Source organism: Octopus bimaculoides, chromosome 10, assembly GCF_046866305.1.
Source record: "Octopus bimaculoides isolate indiv1 chromosome 10, ASM4686630v1, whole genome shotgun sequence".
Classification (NCBI taxonomy): Eukaryota; Metazoa; Mollusca; class Cephalopoda; order Octopoda; family Octopodidae; genus Octopus; species Octopus bimaculoides.
The window spans coordinates 14,543,501-14,568,344 of NC_142937.1; the positions used below are offsets into that span (position 1 = coordinate 14,543,501).

General features: G+C 38.1%; 1 protein-coding gene across 1 annotated transcript in view; it reads right to left on the reverse strand.

The window, feature by feature from the left end:
* Nucleotides 1-5,592: 5,592 nt before the first annotated feature.
* LOC106875009 (uncharacterized) overlaps nucleotides 5,593-24,844 on the reverse strand; it is a 149,036-nt gene continuing 129,784 nt past the window's right edge. The window contains exons 62-69 of the mRNA XM_089359092.1: nucleotides 24,054-24,500; nucleotides 22,163-22,294; nucleotides 20,781-21,227; nucleotides 13,792-19,053; nucleotides 13,418-13,501; nucleotides 10,677-10,970; nucleotides 8,784-8,990; nucleotides 5,593-5,806 (exon numbers count right to left, since the gene is read on the reverse strand). Of these exons, the coding sequence (XP_089215218.1) occupies nucleotides 5,724-5,806; nucleotides 8,784-8,990; nucleotides 10,677-10,970; nucleotides 13,418-13,501; nucleotides 13,792-19,053; nucleotides 20,781-21,227; nucleotides 22,163-22,294; nucleotides 24,054-24,500 (6,956 nt within the window). The 3' untranslated portion in view covers nucleotides 5,593-5,723. The remainder of the gene's footprint in view (nucleotides 5,807-8,783; nucleotides 8,991-10,676; nucleotides 10,971-13,417; nucleotides 13,502-13,791; nucleotides 19,054-20,780; nucleotides 21,228-22,162; nucleotides 22,295-24,053; nucleotides 24,501-24,844) is intronic.

Consider the following 24,844-nt stretch of genomic DNA (forward strand, 5'->3'; position numbering starts at 1 on the left):
GGCATGGTCGACCATGGCGGAATTTGAACTCAGAACGTACTGCTAAGCATTTAGCCCGGCGTGCTAACGTTTCTGCCAGCTCACAGCCTTACTTACCTTGGTATATTAAAACCCTTTTACCATTTATTATTGCTGTTGTTAAAGTGGTGATCTGGCCTCGGACAAAATTCTTAGTGGCATTTCTTCCGACTCGTTACTTTCTAGGTTCAAATTCCACAGAGGTCAATTTTGCCATTGATCCTTTCCGGGATGGATGAAATAAAGTACCAGTCAATTACTGGGACCGATGTAATCGACTTGCCCCTTTCCCTCAAAACTTCAGGCCCTATGCCAAAATTAAAATGAATTATTGCTGTTGTTGTTGTTGATGCCTATGATAGTCTTGATGACACAGATCAAAGGATCAAATGCATTCCAACCATGCACATCACACCTTCTCTTCAGATTCAGTGTAATTATGACTCTGTTACCCAGCGAGTCCTTTCTTTATTAAGAATGTAAGATGCTATAAGAATGATTTGGACCGCTATTTCTAACAGCTAGACTGACCACGTACCAATTCCCCCATTAGTTTATATAAGCACCATGAATGTACTGTTTTTGTCGTATTCAGTTACCCTTTTACTCAATAACATCATGGTGTTAAGCCACATTAATATTTTCTTCAGCTACGTTAATATAACATTTCTTTGTGGTAAGTTTTATTGTATGTACTTGATGTGTCATGTGATCCAGTTCGGTAGTCACGTAAGCCATGTTTTTTAACATGAAGCTAGAATCTCAGTAATGGAATTTAATATGACTTCCAAAAGTAAAAGACTTCCAATTACAACTGTATTACATGAATGAACTCTTTACTGTATGACTGCAATAAAGGACTGGAACAGTTCCTAATCGGAACTTATTACAGATATCAGCATCATTCGAGTTTAGAATGAAATACTTCACGTTTTAGAATAAAATCCTGCACAATTAGAGCACCGGCTAGATTGTTTTGCATTGATCGTTCAGGCACTCTAAGTTCGAATCTTGCTGTGGTTAACTTTACCTTTCATCTTTTCGAGGTTGATAGATAAAATACCACTGCGGTTCTGGGATTGATTCTTCTCCAAAGAGAAGAAATCCGGTGTGTTCAGACCTGGAAAGGATGGGCTCCACTAGGTTTTTAAAATACCCAAGACACTACTCATGCAACGACAGCATCCCTTCGACTCTATCATGAGTTAAGGACTCAAGGCAAAGCAAAGCAAAATAGAGTACCAGTCAAATATAGTAACCTATCTAATCAATTTAAAATTCTCCGAGCAAGGGAATGTCGAAGTAGAAACGGTAAAGTATCGGATTGCATGCCTGTAATTAACTACAAGGCTTTATGCTCTGAGTTCAAATAACATCAGTGTTGACTTTATTTTCTTTTCTTACTCCCTTTGATTCATAAAGTAGATACCAGTAATATATTGGATTCAAATCTTGACACAAAGTCAGCAATTTGAGGATGGATTTATGTCGATTGCATTAATCCCAATGCTCAATTGCTACTTATTTTATCAACCCCGAATGAATGAAAAGAAAGTCGACCTCGGCGGAATTTGAACTCCGAACGTAAAGATAGACGAAATGCCGCTAAGCATCTTGCCCGATGTACTAATGATTCTGCCAGCTCGCCGCCTTGCGATACCAGTAATATATTGATATTTGATTCAACTGTCCATTCAGCTGTAAACTTTGCACCTTCTTTTTTGTTTTGCAAAACTGAAACCTTATACCAAATTTAGAAATCAGTATCTTTCCCCTCTCATAAGCGACAAAGTAAATGCATTATAGTTTAAGTGTTTGGTTTTGAGATCACCGACTACCAGCTGTGAAATTTATTATTCATCTCCTAACACTGGTTTCATGTTGCATTCATGATCGTTTGAACGGACCAGTGCATTACATCGTCACTGCAACACACGCGTGTGTACTCAATGTCAACGCAGCTTAAACCATAAGTCTCTTATCAGCTTCCAGGACTGAGTTCATTTTATTTTGGAAGTGTATCTTGGATAATGCTGAGCTCAGTCAATCTGACTTGTACTAGATAAGCTATATAGTGATGAAGCCTTTAACCTTTCCTCCACAACTCAACGACTTTCTCTGCGCTGCTACATTTAACTTCACCATTTTTTGTATTGTGTTCAAATACAGGGGAACTTCGGTTTACGAAAACCTCACATCGCGAACAAATCAGTTAACGAACAATTTCAACATAAAACGTCTTGGGTAACGGACGATGTCTCGAATAACGAATACGCAGGCCGGCAACAACAGTTGACGACGAGCTGGGAGTATCAACGGTAGAACATCAGTTACTGTCTAGCTTTATCTCAGTGAACATCCCTGTTCGAGTTTGCTATGTCTTCATTCGAATTTCCTATGGGGAAAAGAGTTTCGTTTTACGAACGGCCTTCAGGAACGAATTGAATTCTTAAATCAAGGTTCCACAGTATTACGGATGTCAGTATCACCCATATCCTACCACACTACCTTCCCAAATAAAACAAGCATAGTGTAAATGAACTAATATTCTATGGAAATATACGCTGATTAAAGTCGAGCCCCTAGTGCTTATTTTATTGACTGCGGGAAAGGAAAGCCAAAGTTGACTTGCGTAGAATTTGAACTCAGAATAAAAGGAGCATAACTTAATACTGCAAGATTTTTTGTGTGGTGCCTTACTGATTCTGCTACTCCATGATACAACTGATGAATACTGAAACATTTTGAACTAAGAGAAGAGATTATGAGATACGATGTAGAAGAAATAATAAGAAAGAGAGCACGAGAGAGAGAGAGAGAGAGAGAGAGAGAGAGAGAGAGAGAAGAAAAGATAGCTACGTGTGTTTTGGTTATTTATCAGCAAAACTCCATCTTTGATATAGAAACTAACTCGTGTACTTCACTGACGGTTTTAACAATAGAACGATTAAATTAAAATGTAATCTAAACGGCATAAAATCACGCCTACGAACAAACATACATATTCACACCTACATATGAGCATATACAGATACGTATAAATAGACAAACCAGCACAAAAGAAATATGTGTAATTTGCTGTTAGACTTTGTGCAATGGACTGTACACAAGGCGAGAGTGGTTGTGAGAATGAAGTGCTGAAATTATTCGGTGAATTATTCCGAAAAAGCGAGCAAAATAGTGAATATGCACTCGGTTTTTAAGCCGATTCAATGATGTATGCAAAATAATAACGACCTATTGTCCATTTTGTTATATCGATAAAAGGTTCGGTCAAAGACTGCCTTCGTTCTCTTGCACTAGATCATACAAATAAGCGGAATACCAACAGAAAGATATATAAATCTTTAAACAGGAAAAAAAAGCAGAATAAAAGAGTAAAAAAGGGGGAATTTGGGTAATAAATGGACATACTGCTTCAATGATTATTATTTTCGTGCACATAATGTTCAACGCCTACACAAATTGATAAAGTGCGTTCAACTTTCAGTCGATGCCAATAAACACAGCTATTATTGCCCGAAACCCACACATTCATCTCTTGAAAATTACTAGCCTATTTCACACACGCGCGCGCATACATGCCCACAGAGCTCCGATCTGAGAAGGTACTAGTCATGGTATTTAAGAGAAGTCAGTCGTTGGTTAAAAAATAATGCCGAAATACAGAAAGTATTTTATATCAAAAGTTGTACACATAATTAATTATGTCTATTTATTTGTACGGCACAGTGAGATATGTAATAAGCGTGTCAATGAAAATGTTTCACAACATGCTTGTAATAAGGTAGATTGATATTTGACGGGTTTAAATTTACCTCAGTCCCAGCTTTACAGAAATATAATTCTAGAAACTCGAAACAACTAGTGCAAATTCAGTGAGTCAAAAACCCCGCATGCAGAATACCAGTAGATTTTAGGGGTCATCATGAGAGAATGCGCACCGTTTCGGGGCCTTCCTCTCGACAGTTTTACAGCACGCCGGCTCCCCTCAATGATGTGAAGTCCCACCTATTATTTTAACTTACTAGTATTCCACCTCAAATTCATTGCGGGATCATTACCCCTCCAGCCAGGTTTCATCATTCCTTTTCAGTCATATCTAATGACTGGTCCTCTCAACTGGCCAGGTGAGCAAGTCACCTTTCTTCCCCTGAATGGAAGGTGCAAAGTTTACAGCTGAGAATCCTACCATTTCGATCGAAATCCTTACTATACCCATGCACATTCGATAAGTTTTGTGATTCTTGAAGATACATTGATATTTTTGCAGTTATACCAGGGGACGCTTTGACTTTCCCCCCGATGCATATATGCACATATACAAGTGTTCATTCAAGCGCATACATCTTGAATATAAAAATAAATTGTCTTGTTAATCTTCGACACACACTCTCAATAAACAAATATATGAAAGTAAGTGAACCGTAGTGGAGAAACTAAATAACTTGTACTATGCATCCGTCTTAAAGATGAATAACGATATCGATTTTTTAATACAAGATGAGAAATACGGCGTGGGACACAGTCGATTGATCGCACCACGTTTTATGTCTGGTACTATTTCTAGATTCTGGTAATATTCTAATTTTGGCAAACGATCAGCAATTTCGAGGGGAAGGTAAGTCGATTATATTAACACCGGTGTTCTCGAAAGGATGAAAGGCAAAGTCGACCACGGTGGAATTCGAACTCAGAACGTAAAAGAGCCAGAAGAATTGCCGTTAAGCATTTTGTCTGGCGTGGTAACGATTCTGCCAGCTTCCCGCCTTTAGAGTCTGGTAATGTGAAAGACAACGCTGATCTTAATAGGAATTCGTCTCAAAACGCAGACCTACAAGTGGAGAAAAGGTGAATGTGGTCAGAACCATTATTGCGAATTTCATCCAGACATGCAAGTGATTGGAAACGATCTCGGAATAGCCAGTCAGAGTTGGTAAAGTACATCAATAAAGTGGTGTATTACCTTGACAAAGATCATGTGATCAGGTTGGAGCACGTGAGCTTCCTGCTGTTGTTATTACTGTTGTTGTTTACTCTAAGTCTCTCTAACAAAGCAGAATTATAGACAAACACATTCAAGACACGGCCATCTCTTTCTCTCAGACGAAGTGGTCATTGTGTATCTGAAATTTGCTTGTGTCTTTCCCATTCAAGATGATAGAGTATCGCTTGAGTTCAGCTGAGCTGTTATTTCTGACAGCTCAGACACCCACGTAGAGGTTTTTTCTCGTCGGTTTGTTACAAACACTTTAGATCAAAAAACGTCTCTTGAAACGAAGGTGATAGTGAGAAACGTCCCGGACTTGGATAACGGCTGTCCTGACATTAAATGAGGATTCAGTTTTTCAAATATTCTCAACACATTCAAATCTTGGCATAAGACCAGTTTTAAAGGAGGCAGGTACTTGATTACATCGGCTCTGAAAGGATGAGAGGTAAAGTCTATCTCGATAGCATTTGAACTCAGAATGAATAGCTAGAAGAAATGCCGCTAAACGTTTTGTCCAACCCACTGACGATTCCAGCTGCTCGCCATCTCAGAAAGATTTAATAACAAACAATACGACAATATGAAGGGAATGCAAATATTTATTAATTATTTACTTAAATCAAAATGTTACAAATATAATTTTTCCGTTAAAAATATAGATTCTTCTGACAATATTGTGTTCACGTTAGCACAGTTGCGTTGTTGTTGACCTCTACATAGGTTCGCTTCCGGTGCAAACATTGCAAGCACAGGAAACAATGCGACTGAAGCTATGTCGGTGAGTTTTACCATTTGCTATTGGAAATGAAAAAAACAAAAACGAGATGAATATATTTGTAGGAAATGAAAAAAAGAAAACATGGCATCGAGGCTAAGAAGCTCGCTTCCCAACCAAGTGGTTTTGGTTTCAATCTCACTGTGTGATACCTTGGGTGTTTTGAGAGTATTGTTTGGTTGATTGCAGTTGAAAGAAACCTGTCATGTGTGTGTGTGTGTAAACAATAAATTAAATAAAGAGAATTCCTTTCCTTAGTTTGTCACTATATATATATGTGTGTGTGTATTTGAACTCTTCTTACAGCATTAAGAATATTTTAACTCTTATTTCTAGGAATGTAGGTGCCTTAGCACCCTTAGTCACACTTAGTGACGATAAAATTGTTCTTTATAGTATTGCATTGCGCCTAGCAGTTTACATTAACTTTTAATATCAACATTAGCATTTTGCTAAATCATCCATAAATTTTAATAGCTTATATATATATATATATATATATATATATATATATATATATATATATATATATATATATATATATATATATATATATATATATATATATATATATATATAAATTATATATAAAGGGCATTAACTGTGTAAATTTAAATATATCTATGAAGAAACGATGTATTTTTTCATTACGAAATTTTTCGTTATTTTTTCATTATGAGGTTTTTTCACGCTGACTACTTGATAAATTCTTATAAAGAATTTATCCTATATTATATTATATATATATGTATATATATATATTATATATTATATACACATATATATACATATATATATATATATGTGTGTATATATATATATATATATATATATATATATATATATATATATATATATATATATATATATACATATATATATATATATATGTGTATATATATATATATATATATATATATATATATATATATTATATTATATACACACACATATATATATATATATATATATATATATATATATATATATGCTGGCAGACGGAATTAGCAAAACATCGGTCATTTGAACAGTCACAACTGACGATCCCTGTGACATAGGTGCAACTAGGCCTAGTCTGATGATCCAAGAGACGGTCATGGGGCGGTTACCTCCCCTATCAGTATATGTATTTGCACTCTTCTTACAGCATTAAGAGTATTTTAATTCTTATTGCTAGCAATGTAGGTGCTTCGGCACCCTTAATCACACTTAGGGACGATTAAATTTTTCCTTTGTGGTATTACATTGTGCCTAACTGTTCATATTAATTTACATGGGTGTTTGTGTATATGTAGGTTTGCATGCATGTTTGTGTGCACGTAGGCTTGTGTGCATGTTTGTGTGTTTATGCTTTCTTGTTTCAACATTACAGGATAGATGTAAACTAATGTCACAGCCATAAACATTGTCTATCGTTTTCAGTCTTTTGAGGAAACATGTCCAGCCATGGGGAAATATTACCTCACTTAGAGACAAGTGAGAACTGGCGAGACGAAAGGCATCCAACCATAGAAAATTTACCTCAACAAATTCTTTGCACCTCATGGGAGCGGAGAAAAATGTATGTTGATATATATATATATATATATATATATATATATATATATATACTGGAGTAAGCACATAAATGTACAAGGTGGAAAAAAGAGTACTCAAATACCAGTGGTAGAGTAATATGCTTTATTTAAAAGCAGCAGAAATATAATAAAAAACTGTTACTCGGCGTTTCACGTTCCTGTTCATCGGACTGGGAACATGAAACTCTGAGTAACAGTTTTTTGTTATATTTCTGCTGCTTTTAAATAAAGTATATATATATATATATATATATATATATATATATATATATATATATATATATGCTATTTGAATTTACATGTACAGTTCATTTAACACATTTCTACACACTTGCCATTTACTCAATTTCACTTACTGAATGCCATCTGTGAATAAGTTCTTCTTTTTTTGTGCTGGGGAACACAGAATTATATAAGATTTTGTTGTTAAAATTTACGTGCAATAAATTGCTTATACTTCTACAAAACACGAAATATCTTAATTATTTTTTATACAATTCCTAATAATATTTAATTATAAATATAAATATAATAATTGTTTTTTAATATATTGAATGGCTATGGAGGCCCAGTAGAGTAACAAAGGAATCAATGGGATCCATAGGTAAAAAAAATAGTTGAGAATCACTGATTTACATGGAACATAGAATTCAATAGTCAGTAACAAAATTGCTTCCTGTTTCTGGTAGATTTTATAATAATTAGTGATAGACATTTGGAATAGAGATAAGCTCCCAATCTGGTAGAAACATGATCCAGTTTTGATTCATTCTTCGAATCATTTCATTTCAAAGTCACTGCTAACACTTTTGGAAAGGGCAGCGGGTATCAAAACATATTGTACCTTCTCCTCCAATTTAATATCCTGAACCAAATCTGACTGAAATCAATAATTGAAATGCTGGACAGATCTATACATTGCTCACTTAGCACAAACTTAGATATTTATTTTTATAGTTGAATTGTATATTAAATTGTTTATGCCTTTCAGGTTCTTACCAACTGTGAATCTGTCAGTGATTCAATTTAGTTATGCTAATATTCAACTGAAGTCTAATCTGCTTACTTAAAAAGAGGAAACTAAGTGCTGATGCCTTTTCCAATGTGACATGAAAAGTGAAATGAAAAATATTATTTGCCTGGCACGTCTGTGTGGTTAAGAAACTTGCTTCCCAACCATGTTATCCCAAGTTCAATCCAACTGCACAGCACCTCAGGCAAGTATCCTCTACTATAGTCCCAGGCCAATTAAAACTTCATAAGTGAATTTGATAGATGGAAACTGAAGAAAGTTCTTTGTATATGTCTATCCTGCATGATGTGCTAATGAGGCAATAACCAGGGTTATAATTATGTGGTGGTGGTGGTGAGGAGGAGGAGGAGGAGGCTGTTTTCATTCAATAAAACCAAATATACATACCACACTTCACCATCACAGAGTCTTGTCTAACTTCAGCAGGAGCACAGCAGCGACATACACTCTGTATGTTACCATCTTCCCTGGTGCGAGCATAAGAATTGCAAGATCCACGACACTCCATAACCTTAACTGGATGGATAGCTTCACAACCCATGACTTTTAGTGTGATATTTACAGCAAATGGCTGGCACTGGTCTTTTGGAGCTTCTGCAAGACAGAATAAGAACATAATGGATTAATAAGTGATTAATGATGAGGCAAATGAAAATTAGAAATATATTTTTAGCCAAAATATTCTATTAATATAATTAGGCATGTCTGTGTGGTTAAGAGGGTTGATTTGCCTCTACATAGTTTGGAATTTAGTCCCACTGTACAGCACCAAGGACAAGTGTCTTCTACTATAGACCCAGGCCAATAAATGAGTTGTGAATGAATTTAGTTGACAGAAAGTGTACAACAGTCTGTTGTGTGTGTGTGTGTGTGTGTGTGTGCGTGTGTGTGTGTGTGTGTGTGTGTGTGTGCGCGCGTGTGTGTGTATGTGTGTGTGTGTGTGTGTGTGTGTGTGTGTGTGTGTGTGTGTGTATCTAACTTTGTGCCTGTGTTCCTCCCCACTCATCTCTTGACAACCAGGGTTGGCTTATATCCCTGCAACTTAGCAGCCCAGTAAGAGAAAATGATAGAATACCAGGCCTAGAAATAAGTAGTGGAGTAGATTTGTTTGACTAAAAAACTCCAAGGCAGCACCCCAGCATGGCCACAGTCCAATGACTGAAACAAGTAAAGAGCAAATGATAACAGGAAAGGAATTGGCATTTTAAGATATGTCAATGCTCAAGATTTGTAAGACAGACTAACATATTTATTTGTGGATATTGCTCTGAAAGTAATAACATGAATGATATTTGATCTCGTATCAAGTCAAAATAAATTCTAATCCTTATAAAATACTACAGGTAGTGTGGTGATCAACACTTAGATACATTTGTTGGCAGATACCAGCATAGATCAGCACACAACTGTTTGCTGAAGTTATATACAAAAACATCAACTCTTGTTAGATCAATTAGTTTGGAGGTGTTTTTGACTGATCAGGCACAATAATGTTGAAACACCAAGTGCCCTAGAATCCTTTGTGTTAATGAATCAAGAAGTGTATTTTGATCACATATTCATCATAAAAGAGAAGTTGTGCTCCAGTGATGAAACACAGCAGCAATTAACATGTTCATGTTTGAATCTACAAGAACATATAAAGAATGAATATGTATGACATTGTCCTCATTCTTGCTGTTCACTGAGTTTATGATGCTATATTGTTAGTTGGCAAATATCACCATGAATCAGTGAACAAACTGTTCACTGAAGTTATATACAAAAAACATCAGCCCTTGTTAGATTCATAAGTCTGGTGGATGTTTTTGACCGATGAGACACAATGATGTCAAAACACTGGCTATCCTAAAATTGCTCGTTCTAATGAATCAAGTAAGTGTATTATGAACATATATCCATCACAAAGTAGTTGTTCTCCTGTGATAAAACAACAGTGATCGTCATATTCATATTCAAATCTGCCAGGACATATAGAGAGTAAATATGCAAGTCATCATTTGTTCCTTTAGTGTGAGTCGTATCCCACTAGTGGTACTTTGTATTTCCTCACTTAGTTATCAATTTCCATAAAATAAACCCATTTCCAACTATATTTACAATGAAACTATTATCCTTCATATTAATCAAGTACCATAATCTATGTGTAAGCCCCAAATTTTGTTTGCTAATACTCATTAATGCCTTAACATGACAGTACCCTAATCTCAAGCTATTTGATATGCTACATCAATTACTTCTTAATGAGCTCCTGAGTAAATTACAGATTATTTAACTTACCTGTTGAAGGTACAACAGTACTTCCAGTGGAGCTAGGTGTGGTTGTTGTTGTAACTTTTGTAGCATTGCTAGCTACTGATGTTTCTGTGGATGATAGTGCTGTCGATGTTTGACTAGTAGTTGTTCCAGGTGATGTCTCAGGTGATGTCTCAGGTGATGTCTCAGGTGATGTTTTCAGAGAAACAGAGGGACTGGATGTGATTGTACTAGGTTCGGTCACACTTTGAGTTGTTGAAGCTGATGTTGAAATGTGAGATGTACCAGAAACTGTTGTGGGTTTACTTGTTGTCTTAGCTGAAAATTAAAACATTTTGTCTTCCTAAGTAACATGCTGTCTTTTAAATTTGACTTATTAAACATATTGAGGCTGTGGAAAATATAACTGAATTGCATAAATCTAATTTTCTCCTCAAATAAATTAGAGAAAACTGAAGTTGCATGAGTTAATATAGGATATCATACTCCCTGTTAATGCTTTTGTTGGCATATTTCTTCTGAAACATACTGTGTTTGCCACAATTAATTGTTAAAATTATTAAGAATTTAATAAAATAATTCTGCCATTATGAAGCTAGTGTTTAGAATATAAATTACAATATTTTCCAACATACAAGTTACGAGAGGGTACCAAAAGGAACCTGAATTTTACAATATAATTTTATTCACTTAGTTTTACATGTTTACACTTTTCTCGCCTTGAAATTATTCTCCATTTGAAGCAATACATTGGTCCAGCTGCATTTTCCATTACTCAAAGCAGTGCTGGAACTCTTGTGAAGTGATGCCTTTTAATGCCTCCATTGCTTTTCCTTCCCCTCTTCCACATCTGTAAATTCTGTAGCACCAGCTTTCGTCACCAGTGATGACCTTCGAGAAAAAGGTCTGGATCAACTTCCAACTGTTCTTTCAATTTACAACACACATTCAGTTCTGACTGCTTTTGATCTTCAGTGAGCAAGCAAGGCACAAATTTTGCTACAATTCTTTTCATTCGCAATTCCTCGCTCAAAATTCGTTGGCAGGGGCTCCAAGACACACCAGCCATATCAACAAATTTGTCAATTGTTCAATGACAGTCCTCCAAGACCAGTTCATGAATTTTCATATTTTCATTCATTTGGGAGGTTAACAGTCACCCTGAACAAGGTTGGTCCTCAAGCGACAAGTAACCATTCTCTGAAGTGGGAAAACCATTCATAAACTTGTGGTTTTCTCATGGCAGTCGTCTTGTAACTTGTTTGAATCATGGCAACTGTTTTGGCTGCTGTTTCCCCAAGCAGAAAACAAAATTCCATGAAAGCACACTGTTGGAGACCCTCTTATATAGTGTAAACATGTGTAAACATACAAACATTGCCATTATCATTCCGAATTCTGTACATTCCACATGGAATTTTTGATCCTCTATATTTGTCTTGGATGTACCAATTTTGGCTGTAAATTTTCATCTGAAAACTCGTATGCCAGAAAATACAGTAACCTGAAACTTTGATCAACTGTTTTAATTCAGATCACTTTAAATCAAGAAGTTTGTATCACAGAATCAAGAGCAATTTCAGGAAGGGTGGCATTCAATGAATTAAAGAATTTAAAGTTCAAACCTTTAATGATCAGGGACCATTTCATCTTACTGAAAATAGCCATCATTCTTCATTCATCATCATCATCATCATCATCATTTAACGTCGGCTTTCCATGCTAGCATGGGTTGGACGATTTGACTGAGGACAAGTAAAACCGGATGGCTACACCAGGCTCCAAACTGATCTGGCAGAGTTTCTACAGCTGGATGCCCTTCCTAATGCCAACCACTCCAAGAGTGTAGTGGGTGCTTTTATGTGCCACAGGCACGAAGGCCAGTCAGGCGGTACTGGCAACAGCCACGCTCAAAATGGTGTATTTTACGTGCCACCTGCACAGGAGCCAGTCTAGTGGCACTGGCAACGATCTCGCTCGAATGTCTTTACACGTGCCACCGGCACAAGTGCCAGGAAGGCGACGCTGGGCACAGGTGCCATCACGATTTCGCTTTCACTTGCCCCAACAGGTCTTCACAAACCAAGTTTTGTGTCCAATGAAGGAGACGACACGAAACTTGGCTTAATTGTTTTATACTTACTATGAACTTTATTCTGTAAACTCCTTTATATTTTGATAGGGCATTTAGAAAAGATGTTGGCCCTCACAGAAGGGATGACAGGGAACCAAGACTTCTGGTAGTCTGCTGTGCTTGAGAAGACACATCAAGCTAAATAAATAAGTGGTTGTCTTTGCATACAGGCATGTCCCCTTCATCCCTCTTCAGTTGGGCATTCCTAATCTTGCAGGCTCATGGGTGCCAGTACCATGTAAAAACCCATACTTTTGCTGCATAAGAGCACCCCATACACTCTGTAAAGTGGTTTGTGTTAGGAAAGGCATCCAGCCATAGAAACCATGCCAAAACGGATGACTGGAGCCCAGGCAGCTCTCCAGCTCCTATCAAACTGTCCAACCCATGCCAGCACGGAAAACAGACATTAAATGATGATGATATTAAATATTTGAGCCTAGAGTAATATAGCAGGTGTGTTAAAGTGTCAAACATTTGCTAGACTTGCTTATAACATTTCTCATCGTTGTTCATACAATTTTTGATGATTATGATCATAAGTTTAATGGTGAGTCACTGAAGAATACACTAAGCATTTGCAATGATATCATTAGATATAACAGTAAAATATTAGCTATGTGACACTTACCTGCGATTGTTGTGCTTCCTGATAAGGTTGTTGGGCCTGTAGTTGATTTCTTTTCACTTGTTGACGACACTGTTCCAACCGTTACTGTAAAGTAATTGACAAGAAAATAAATGTTAAACCTTTTTAAGAGTCAGTGTTTATCTTGAACTTCTGTGAAATTAGGTCAAGAATAACCATCAACATTCCCAAGAAAAAATTGCCTGAATGCCAAGGAAAGGGATAACTTTCAGCTACATAGCTGGCCTAAGGATATTCACCAACATAGGGCAAAACAATTACCCAGGGCTAACTACATCGTTCTATTTACCTGATGTTATTTAAACCCTATAAACTATTAAAGGAGTTTGTCAGTGTAAGATATTATAACTAAATACCTGATGCTGTTGGCTGTGGTGTCTTAACAGTTGGAGGAGACGAAGTAACCCGAGTTGCACTAGACGTTGTTGATGATGGTCCACTTGTTGTCATGGTTGCTGGAGGTGAGGCTGTGGATGGTGCAGCTGTTGATGTTGCTGGGGGAACGGCAGTTGTCGTACTTTTTGGTGTTGTTGGAGTGGCTGTTGCTGACAATGATGACACAGTTGAAACCAGAGGAGTAACAGTTGTTGTAGAAGAAGTACTGCTCACTAATGTTGTTGTTGTTGCTGATGGTACAAGAGTTGTAGCTGAGGTTAAAGCAGTTGCTGCAGATGTTCTTGCAGAAAGCACAGCTGTTGTGGTTGCTGAAGGTGTGGCAGCAGTAGTTGTTGCTGGTGGTGCAGCTGTTGTAGTTACTGATGGTGCACCTGTAGTTACAGAAGGTGCAGCTGTTGTGGTACCTGATGGTAGAGCTGTAGTTGCAGCTGTCGTAGTTGAAGATGGTACAGGTGTTGTGGTTCCTGATGTTGCAGCTGTAGTTGCAGGTGATGTAGTTCCTGATGGTGTAGGTGTTGTGGTACCTGGTGGTGCAACAGTTGTGGTTCCTGATGGTACAGCTGTAGTTGCAGATGTTGTAGTTGAAGATGGTACAGCAGTTGTGGTTCCTGATGGTGCAGCTGTTGTGGTAGCTGATGGTGCAGCTGTTGTGGCTCCTGATGTTGCAACTGTAGCAGTTACTGATGTTGTAGCTGTTGTAGTTGCTGATGGTGCAACTGTTGTGGTTCCTGCTGTAGTGGAAACTGTTGTAGGTACTGAGGGTGCAGCAGTTGTTGTTCCTGATGTTGCAGCTGTAGCAGTTCCTGATGTTGCAACTGTTGTAGTTACTGATGGTGCAACTGTTGTGGTTCCTGATGGTATAGCTGTAGTTGCAGCTGTTGTAGTTGCTGATGGTGCAGCTGTTGTGGTTCCTGATGTTGCAGCTGTTGTAGAACTTGCTGTAGTTGCAACTGTTGTAGTTGCTGATGATGCAGCAGTAGTGGTTTCTGATGTTGCAGCTGTTGTAGAACTTGCTGTAGTTGCAGTTGTTGGAGTTGCTGATGGTGCAGGTGATGTGGTTCCTGGTGGTGCAGCAGTTGTGGTTCCAGTTGTTGTAGTTGCTGAGGGTGCAGGTGTTGTGGTTCCTGATGTTGCAGCTGTAGTTGCAGGTGTTGTAGTTCCTGATGGTGCAGATGTAGTTGCAGCTGATGTCATTGCTGATTGTGCAGCAGTTGTGGTTCCTGATACTACAGTTGTAGTTACAGTTGTTGTAGTTGCAGTTGTTGTAGTTGCTGACGGTGCAGGTGTTGTGGTTGCTGATGGTGCAACTGTTGTGGTTCCTGATGGTGCAATTGTAGTTGCAGCTGTTGTAGTTGCTGGTGGAGCAGCTGTTGTGGTTACAGATGGTGCAGCTGTTGTGGTTCCTGATGGTGTAACTGTAGTTGCTGGTGGGGCAGCTGTTGTAGTTGCTGATGGTGCAGCTGTTGTGGTTCCTGATGCTGCAGCTGTTGTAGAACTTGCTGTAGTTGCAACTGTTGTAGTTGCTGATGATGCAGCAGTAGTGGTTCCTGATGTTGCAGCTGTAGTTGCAGGTGTTGTAGTTCCTGATGGTGCAGATGTAGTTGCAGCTGATGTCATTGCTGATTGTGCAGCAGTTGTGGTTCCAGATACTACAGTTGTAGTTGCAGTTGTTGTAGTTGCTGAAGGTGTAGGTGTTGTAGTTCCTGGTGGTGCAGCAGTTGTGGTTCCTGATACTACAGTTGTGGTTCCTGATGGTGCAGCTCTTGTGGTAGTTGATGGTGCAGCAGTTGTGGTTCCTGATGTTGCAGCTGTAGTTGCAGGTGTTGTAGTTCCTGATGGTGCAGATGTAGTTGCAGCTGATGTCATTGCTGATTGTGCAGCAGTTGTGGTTCCCGATGCTACAGTTGTAGTTGCAGTTGTTGTAGTTACTGAAGGTGTAGGTGTTGTGGTTCCTGATGGTGCAACTGTAGTTGCTGGTGGAGCAGCAGTTGTGGTTACAGATGGTGCAGCTGTTGTGGTTCCTGGTGTTGCAGCTGTAGTTGCTGATGAAGCAGCTGTTGTGGTTCCTGATGTTGCAGCTGTTGTAGAACTTTCTGTAGTTGCTGATGGTGCAGCAGTAGTGGTTCCTGATGTTGCAGCTGTAGTTGCACGTGTTGTAGTTCCTGATGGTGCAGATGTTGTTGCAGCTGATGTCATTGCTGATTGTGCAGCAGTTGTAGTTCCAGATATTACAGTTGTAGTTAAAGTTGTGGTAGTTGCTGATGGTGCAGGTGTTGTGGTTCCTGGAGGTGCAGCAGTTGTGGATCCTGATGCTACAGTTGTAGTTGCAGTTGTTGTAGTTGCTGAAAGTGTAGGTGTTGTAGTTCCTGGTGGTGCAGCAGTTGTGGTTCCTGATACTACAGTTGTGGTTCCTGATGGTGCAGCTGTTGTGGTAGTTGTTGTAGGTGCTGATGGTGCAGGTGTTGTGGTTCCTGACGGTGCAGCAGTTGTGGTTCCAGTTGTTGTAGTTGCTGATGGTGTAGGTGTTGTAGTTCCTGGTGGTGCAGCAGTTGTGGTTCCTGATACTACAGTTGTAGTTGCAGTTGTTGTAGGTGCTGATGGTGCAGGTGTTGTGGTTCCTGGTGGTGCAGCAGTTGTGGTTCCAGTTGTTGTAGTTGCTGATGGTGTAGTTGTTGTAGTTCCTGGTGGTGCAGCAGTTGTGGTTCCAGATACTACAGTTGTAGTTGCAGTTGTTGTAGTTGCTAATGGTGCAGGTGTTGTGGTTCCTGGAGGTGCTGCAGTTGTGGTTCCAGATACTACAGTTGTAGTTGTAGTTGTTGTAGGTGCTGATGGTGCAGTTGTTGTAGTTGCTGATGGTGCAGCTGTTGTGGTTCCAGTTGTTGTAGTTGCTGAAGGTGTAGGTGTTGTAGTTCCTGGTGGTGCAGCTGTTGTGGTAGTTGATGGTGCAGTAGTAGTTGTTCCTGATGTTGCAGCTGTAGTTGCAGGTGTTGTAGTTCCTGATGGTGCAGATGTAGTTGCAGCTGATGTCATTGCTGATTGTGCAACAGTTGTGGTTCCAGATACTACAGTTGTAGTTGCTGTTGTTGTAGTTGCTGCTGGTGTAGGTGTTGTAGTTGCTGATGGTGAAACTGTAGTTGCAGCTGTTGTAGTTGATGGTGGAGCAGCTGTTGTGGTTACAGATGGTGCAGCTGTTGTGGTTCCTGGTGTTGCAGCTGTAGTTGCTGATGGAGCAGCTGTTGTGGTTCCTGATGTTGCAGCTGTAGTTGCAGGTTTTGTGGTTCCTGATACTACAGTTGTAGTTGCAGTTGTTGTAGGTGCTGATGGTGCAGGTGTTGTGGTTCCTGGAGGTGCAGCAGTTGTGGTTCCAGATACTACAGTTGTAGTTGCAGTTGTTGTAGGTGCTGATGGTGCAGTTGTTGTAGTTGCTGATGGTGCAGGTGTTGTGGTTCCAGTTGTTGTAGTTGCTGATGGTGCAGGTGTTGTGGTTCCTGGAGGTGCGGCAGTTGTGGTTCCAGATACTACAGTTGTAGTTGCAGTTGTTGGAGTTGCTGATGGTGCAGGTGATGTGGTTCCTGGTGGTGCAGCAGTTGTGGTTCCAGTTGTTGTAGTTGCTGAAGGTGTAGGTGTTGTAGTTCCTGATGTTGCAGCTGTAGTTGCAGGTGTTGTAGTTCCTGATGGTGCAGATGTAGTTGCAGCTGATGTCATTGCTGATTGTGCAACAGTTGTGGTTCCAGATACTACAGTTGTAGTTGCAGTTGTTGTAGTTGCTGATGGTGCAGGTGTTGTGGTTCCTGGTGGTGCAGCAGTTGTGGTTCCAGATACTACAGTTGTAGTTGCTGCTGATGTAGGTGTTGTAGTTGCTGATGGTGAAACTGTAGTTGCAGCTGTTGTAGTTGCTGGTGGAGCAGCTGTTGTGGTTACAGATGGTGCAGCTGTTGTGGTTCCTGGTGTTGCAGCTGTAGTTGCTGATGGAGCAGCTGTTGTGGTTCCTGATGCTGCAGCTGTTGTAGAACTTGCTGTAGTTGCAACTGTTGTAGTTGCTGATGGTGCAGCAGTAGTGGTTCCTGATGTTGCAGCTGTAGTTGCAGGTGTTGTAGTTCCTGATGGTGCAGATGTAGTTGCAGCTGATGTCATTGGTGATTGTGCAGCAGTTGTGGTTCCTGATACCACAGTTGTAGTTGCAGCTGCTGTAGTTGTAGATGGTGCAGCTGTTGTCGTTCCTGATGTTGCAACTGTTGTAGCCACTGATGGTGCAGCTGTTGTAGAACCTGCTGTAGTTGCAACTGTTGTAGTTGTTGATGGTGATGCAGTTGTGGTTCCTGATGTAGATGCAGTTGTTGTAGTTGCTGATGGTGTAGGTGTTGTGGTTGATGGTGGTGCAACAGTTGTGGTTCCTGATACCACAGTTGTAGTTGCAGCTGCTGTAGTTGTAGATGGTGCAGCTGTTGTCGTTCCTGATGTTGCAACTGTTGTAGCCACTGATGGTGCAGCTGTTGTAGAACCTGCTGTAGTTGCAACTGTTGTAGTTGTTGATGGTGCTGCAGTTGTGGTTCCTGATGTAGATGCAGTTGTTGTAGTTGCTGATGGTGTAGGTGTTGTGGTTGATGGTGGTGCAACAGTTGTGGTTCCAGATGGTGCAGCTGTTGCGGTTCTTGATGGTGCAGCTGTAGTTGCAGTTATGACTGTTGTGGTTGTTGATGGTGTACCTGTTGTTACTGATGGTGCAGGAGTAGTTACAGTAGTGGCTGTTGTTGCTGTCACAGCTGTAGTCACTGGTGAAAGTGCAGCTGTTGTTGTAGGTGGTGCAGCAGTTGTACTTGCTGATGGTGCAACAGTTGTTGAAGGTCTTGCAGTAGAACTTGTAGTAGCAGCTGTTGTCTTTGCTGAGGGTGCAGCTGTACTTGCAATACTGGTTGTTTCAGATGATGCACCTGTTGTAATTGGTGAAGCAGTTGTTATTGCTGTAGAAGCTGATGTTATTTTTGTTGGTGCACCAGTCGTGGTTGAGGGTGTTGCTATTGATGGTGCAGTGCTTCTTTCAGTTGGAGCCGCTGTTGTTGTTGTTTCACCAGAAGGTGCAGGTCTTGATGCACTTGAAGTGGTTGATGTTGCAGTTGTTCTTGATATTACAGTGGTCGTTGGAGTCATTGTTTCTGTTGTCTTACCAACAGATGTTGGTGCAATGGTTGTGGTTGTTGGGACAGAAGGTCTTGATGTTGAAACTGTCAATATACAAAAAGTATGAAGTTTCATATAGATATATAGATATATATATATATATGAGAGAGAGAGAGAGAGACACAGTGAGAGAGAGACACAGAGAGAGACACACACAGAGAGAGAGAGACACAGAGAGAGAGAGACACAGAGAGAGAGAGACAGAGAGAGAGAGAGAGACAGAGAGAGAGAGACAGAGAGAGAAAGAGACAGAGAGAGAGAGAGATCATCGTGTCACTGTCAGTTATGACGATGAGAATTCCAGTTGATCCAATCAACGGAACAGCCTGCTCATGAAATTAACGTGCAAGTGGCTAAGCACTTCAGACACGTGTATCCTTAACATAGTTCTTGGGGAGATTCAGCGTGACACAGAGTCTGACAAGGCTGGCCCTTTGAATTACAGGTACAACAGAAACAGGAAGTAAGAGTGAGAGAAAGTTGTGGTGAAAGAGTACAGTGGGGTTTGCTGTACACCGGAGCCACGTGGAGCTTTAGGTGTTTTTGTTCAATAAACAATCACAACGCCCAGTCTGGGAATCAAAACCACGATCCAACGACTGCAAGTCCTCTGCCCTAACCACTGGGCCATTGCACCTCCACGATTGATGATTTTAATGGATAGATAGATAGATAGATAGATAGATAGATAGATAGATAGATAGATAGATAGATAAATTATATATTATATATATATAGCATATTGTGTACGTATATATATATATTTATCTATTTATATAAATATATATACACATATATATATTTCGAGCGAGGTCGTTGCCAGTGCCCCTGGACTGGCTCTTGTGCGGATAGCACATAAAATACACCATTTTGAGCGTGGCCGTTGCCAGTACCGCCTGACTGGCCTTCGTGCGGGTGACACGTAAAAGCACCCACTACACTCTCTGGGTGGTTGGCGTTAGGAAGGGCATCTAGCTGTAGAAACTTTGCCAAATCAGATTGGAGCCTGGTGTTGCCATCCGGTTTCACCAGTCCTCAGTCAAATCGTCCAACCCATGCTAGCATGGAAAGTGGACGTTAAATGATGATGATAATGATGATGATATATTTAATTTCTACAACCAGTAAAACACTAGGTTTAGCTATATATTTCATGAAAAACAATGTCTTTGGTTATACTTGTCCAGTGATGCAACCACTAGGTCAGTGTATTTCCAATAAAAATGGTGACAATGGCATGTCTGAGCAACAGAGCGCAGAAGAATATCATGGCCTATTTTTATTCAAACACACTGCTAAATTGTTTTTGTTTGCCCAATGTTTACATATCTTGCCCAAGCATGTCATTAATTATGACTAACAAGTTGTACATTGAAACCCTTCATATAGACCTTTCTGCAGCTTTATATTTTTGATAATGAATTCATTAGTTGTATCTTTGTGACTGTGGGATATTGGTAATTTCACCATAATTTTAGACATAACTTTTACCAATATTAGCATCAGGGGTATAAAATTATGTTCACAATACATACATCAGGGAAAAACAAAATCATTTAGTTGTATATTTGAAATTGTAATAAAATATCTAATATACAGGTGCAAGACTTAGTAAACCCAAAATAAATTCATGTGTGTAAATATCAAACTAATGACCACTTTAAAATAAATATTGAATATTATATGTTTTATATTTCAATCTTATTCATCTAAAATATTACTTTATGCTTCATTCAATTATTAATTACTTCATATACAATAACTATCTTACCTTCTGAAATATTAAAGCAAGCCTTCACCTGCACCCACACAAAATAGTCATCTGGTACACTTCCTTCTACAATTCCTTGAGATTCCAAAATAATCTTCACAGCTGTCGCCTTTGGATAATTATTCAATATAAGGGGTCCTGTAATGTTGGTACCTCCCACTGTCTTCTGGAATTCATCAGAGCCAGGTTTTTGCACAAGAACTGTTACCTTACCAACACTACCCCACATGTCGACTTCAAGCAGTTCAACTCCTTCAGGTTTATCTGTTAATTTTATAGTGACACTTGGTTTTGGTTCAGAAGGTGATTTTGGTACTGGAACCCTCCAACCAGGCAAGTCTGGTCTGATATTAGTTATGGGATAGTCTGGTGTGTCAGGAGATGATGATATAAAGGAATCAGGAATGATATTTATATCATTCATACCTTCTCTAATCACACAAGGTACTGGAAAGAAAACAAACCAATATAAATTGCAATGTTATCAATTGTACAAATCAATATATAACATTAGGATAAACATTACTTAAAATTTATTTAGTTTAAATAAACATATATTAAATAAATTTCAAATTATGAGTTTAGATAAATAAATTATATCAATCTATGTTAACTATATATCTCAATTACACAATTATAAATGTAATGATGTTTATTCCTAACGAAACAGCTGTAGAAATTAATTAGATTATGATCTATCAAATATTGGGATAGACATTACTTAAATTAATTGATATATATTAAATGAATTTCAAATTATGAATTTACATTAATAAATTATATTAATTTATATTGACTAAATATCTTAATTACATAATTTAAAATCAATAATGCTTATTCCTCAAGAAACAACTGTTGAAAGTAATTACATTATGATGTATAAATAAAATTTATGCCATTCTGCTTTCTATTCTAAATATATGTAAGTTCTTGGTTGATTTTTAACTGATTACATATATGCATGCGAGCTTCTACCACCTGAATTTACTGGAATCTTTTAACATGCTGAAGGTTAATGACTTGTTATTAACTGTGCTCGTAATTAACATGGATGTATACTTTTTGGTGTTTTATACATCATAGTTCTTTATATAGATGTATGCTAACATATGTAAAGTATCAAATGACTAATGTATAATTTATAGACAAGTTTTTACTTGATAAGGTGGTAAAAATTATTGCTGTACTTTTATTTTGTTACCTACAGTAGGGACAAAAATCATAGTAGCTCTCGCTGATAGTTGAACAAAGAATGCTGGGCAAAGAAACTCATTTAGTTTATTGAGGTTCATTTTGAATATGTTCATTCCAAACAACTAACTGAGGCTAAATTTAAGAGATGTTTAAATACAAATGTTAAAATGGCATATTCCCATTTATACCTGTTGTTGTTGTCTGTGTAGTGGATTTCGGGACAAGACTTGTTGATGTAGTTGTTTCTAAAAGATGAGTTGTAGCAGTGGGTGTTTCAACAGATGGAGTGGTCACTATAGCTGTTGTACTTGCTGATGTCACTATTTGCATAAAGAAAGGGAAAATATTGTGTAATTAATATAAAAATTAAATTTATTATCACAAATATCAACTAATTGTGTGTGTGTGTGTGTGTGTGTGTGTGTGTGCGTGCGTATAGGAACAAAAAGATGACATCAGAAAAGACAAAGATGATGTAATGGACTTCATTAGCTTATAGCTGTTTCTGTTATAAGATGTGATGGCCTGTTAGTTGAGTCGCTGGGTAACATCCTGTAGCTTCATCAGAGCCCCAAATATGAAGTGCACCCTCTCTGCATGACTACATGTCTGCATAATTTTTCTTTTCTTTTATTGCATTCTGATATAAACACATCTGCATACATTTTTTCTACATTTGGACGGATCTTACCATAGGATTCAGCATAAGATTTCTCACTCATAACACGTGTAGGTTCTGAAAATGTAACTTTCCCAAATAAAGTGCACTTCGTATGCAAGGCTATGATAAAGCTACAGGATGTCACCCAGGGACTCCACTAACAGTTCACCACATCTTATAGCAGAAATAGTTGTAAGCTATGGAAGTTCATTAGGTAACATTAGGTTTTTCCAGTGTCATCTCTTTATTTGTATTACAACTCTATGCTCAAATAACATTGTGTTCTGGACCATGTATATCTTGAGTTCTGCTCCAGGTTATTAATCTTACTATGCCTAAGCAAAATGCTAAAATATATATACATACACATGAATATATAAGTATGTATGTAAGTATACCTGCATGTATGTATGTACTTATATATATATATGTCATGGACTCTCCCATCGTTAGACAATATATGAGGGTTTGGCAATTTCTAAACAGACAACCACACAGATGATTTGTTACTAATGATTAAATGTTCGTGTAGACATAAGCCCTCTCCCTCCATCAAACCAACATTATCTGTACAAGTGCACCATGTGTCACATGTCAGATGACGAAATGATCACAGAGCAATGTGAAATGAAGTGCTTTGCTCAAGCACACAATGCAATGCCTGGTCTGGGAATTGAACACACAATCTTGCAATCATAAGTGCAACACCCTAACCATTAAGCCATGCACCTTTATATGCACATGTGCATGTGTATACATATGTATGTATGTAGGCATATATGTATATATGGAGACATATTTACATTTGCATGTAAGTATAAATGCATGTATGTATGTATGTATGTATGTATGTATGTATGAGTAGCAGTGTGACAGCAACACAAATATTACTTCATAAATTGTATTTTATGATACAGCAACAGAAATACAAGTGTCATTTGTTAAATATAGTCTTTCGCTTGATAAACGTATTTTATGTTAGAGCAACAAAATGCAAGTATCATTTGAGAAATTTTATGGTAGAGTGACAGAAATAATAATGTTATTTATTATATGTGTTCTGACAGAGCTAAAAAAAACTAACAGAGTTAAACCTCAGTTATGGAAAGAATATATTTGTGACAATATAATGTTCTTTTCTACTCTAGGTACAAGGCCCGAAACACATATATATGACGGGCTTCTTTCAGTTTCTGTCTACCAAATCCACTCACAAGGCTTTGATTGACCCAAGGCTATAGTAGAAGACACTTGCCCAAAGTGCCACACAGTGGAACTGAGCCTGGAACCATGTGGTTGGTAAGCAAGCTACTTACCACACAGCCACTACTGTGCCCATAAGTAATCAAACATCAAACACCGGGTAATTTTATCACAATAATCAATAGCATCATTATAATCAATATAATCATTCTTACCTTCTGAAATATTAAAGCAAGCCTTCACCTGCAACCAGACAACATAGTTTTCTGGTGTATTTCCTTCTACCGTACGTGGAGATTCCAAAATAACCTTTACAGCTGTTGCCTTTGGATAGGTGCTCAGTATGAGTGGTGTAGAAATGGCAGTACCTCCAATTATCCTATGGAATTCATCAGAACCAGGAATTTGTACAAGGACTGTTACTTTTTCTACAGAACCCATGAAAGCAACCTCAAGTAGTTCAACTCCTTCAGGTTTATCTGTCAGTTTTATGGTAACACTTGGTTTAGGTTCAGAAGGTGATTTTGGTACTGGAACCTTCCAACCAGACAATTCTGGTCTGATATTAGTGACAGGATTGTCTGGTGTGTCAGGAGTTGATGATATGAAGGAATCAGGAATGATATTTATATCATTCATACCTTCTCTAACCACACAAGGTGCTGAAAAGAAAATACATATAGATTATAAATTGTATATATATATATATATATATATATATATATATATAATATTATTAGGAATAAAAATCCAAATTTACAGGTTAAAAACTCAATAAAATTCAATTTATTAAAAATTAAAATTGAATTAAGTTTCACAGTATAAAATATAAATATATAGTTTTAGGGAAAAGAATCAAGGTTCATGAACTCATCGATGAAAATCCACAGTCACATACAGTTTTAGGATTATATTATATTATACTTATTTATTATATTATATTATATTATATTATATTATATTATATCATATTATATTATACTGACCGAGACCTTTGGAAATGTGC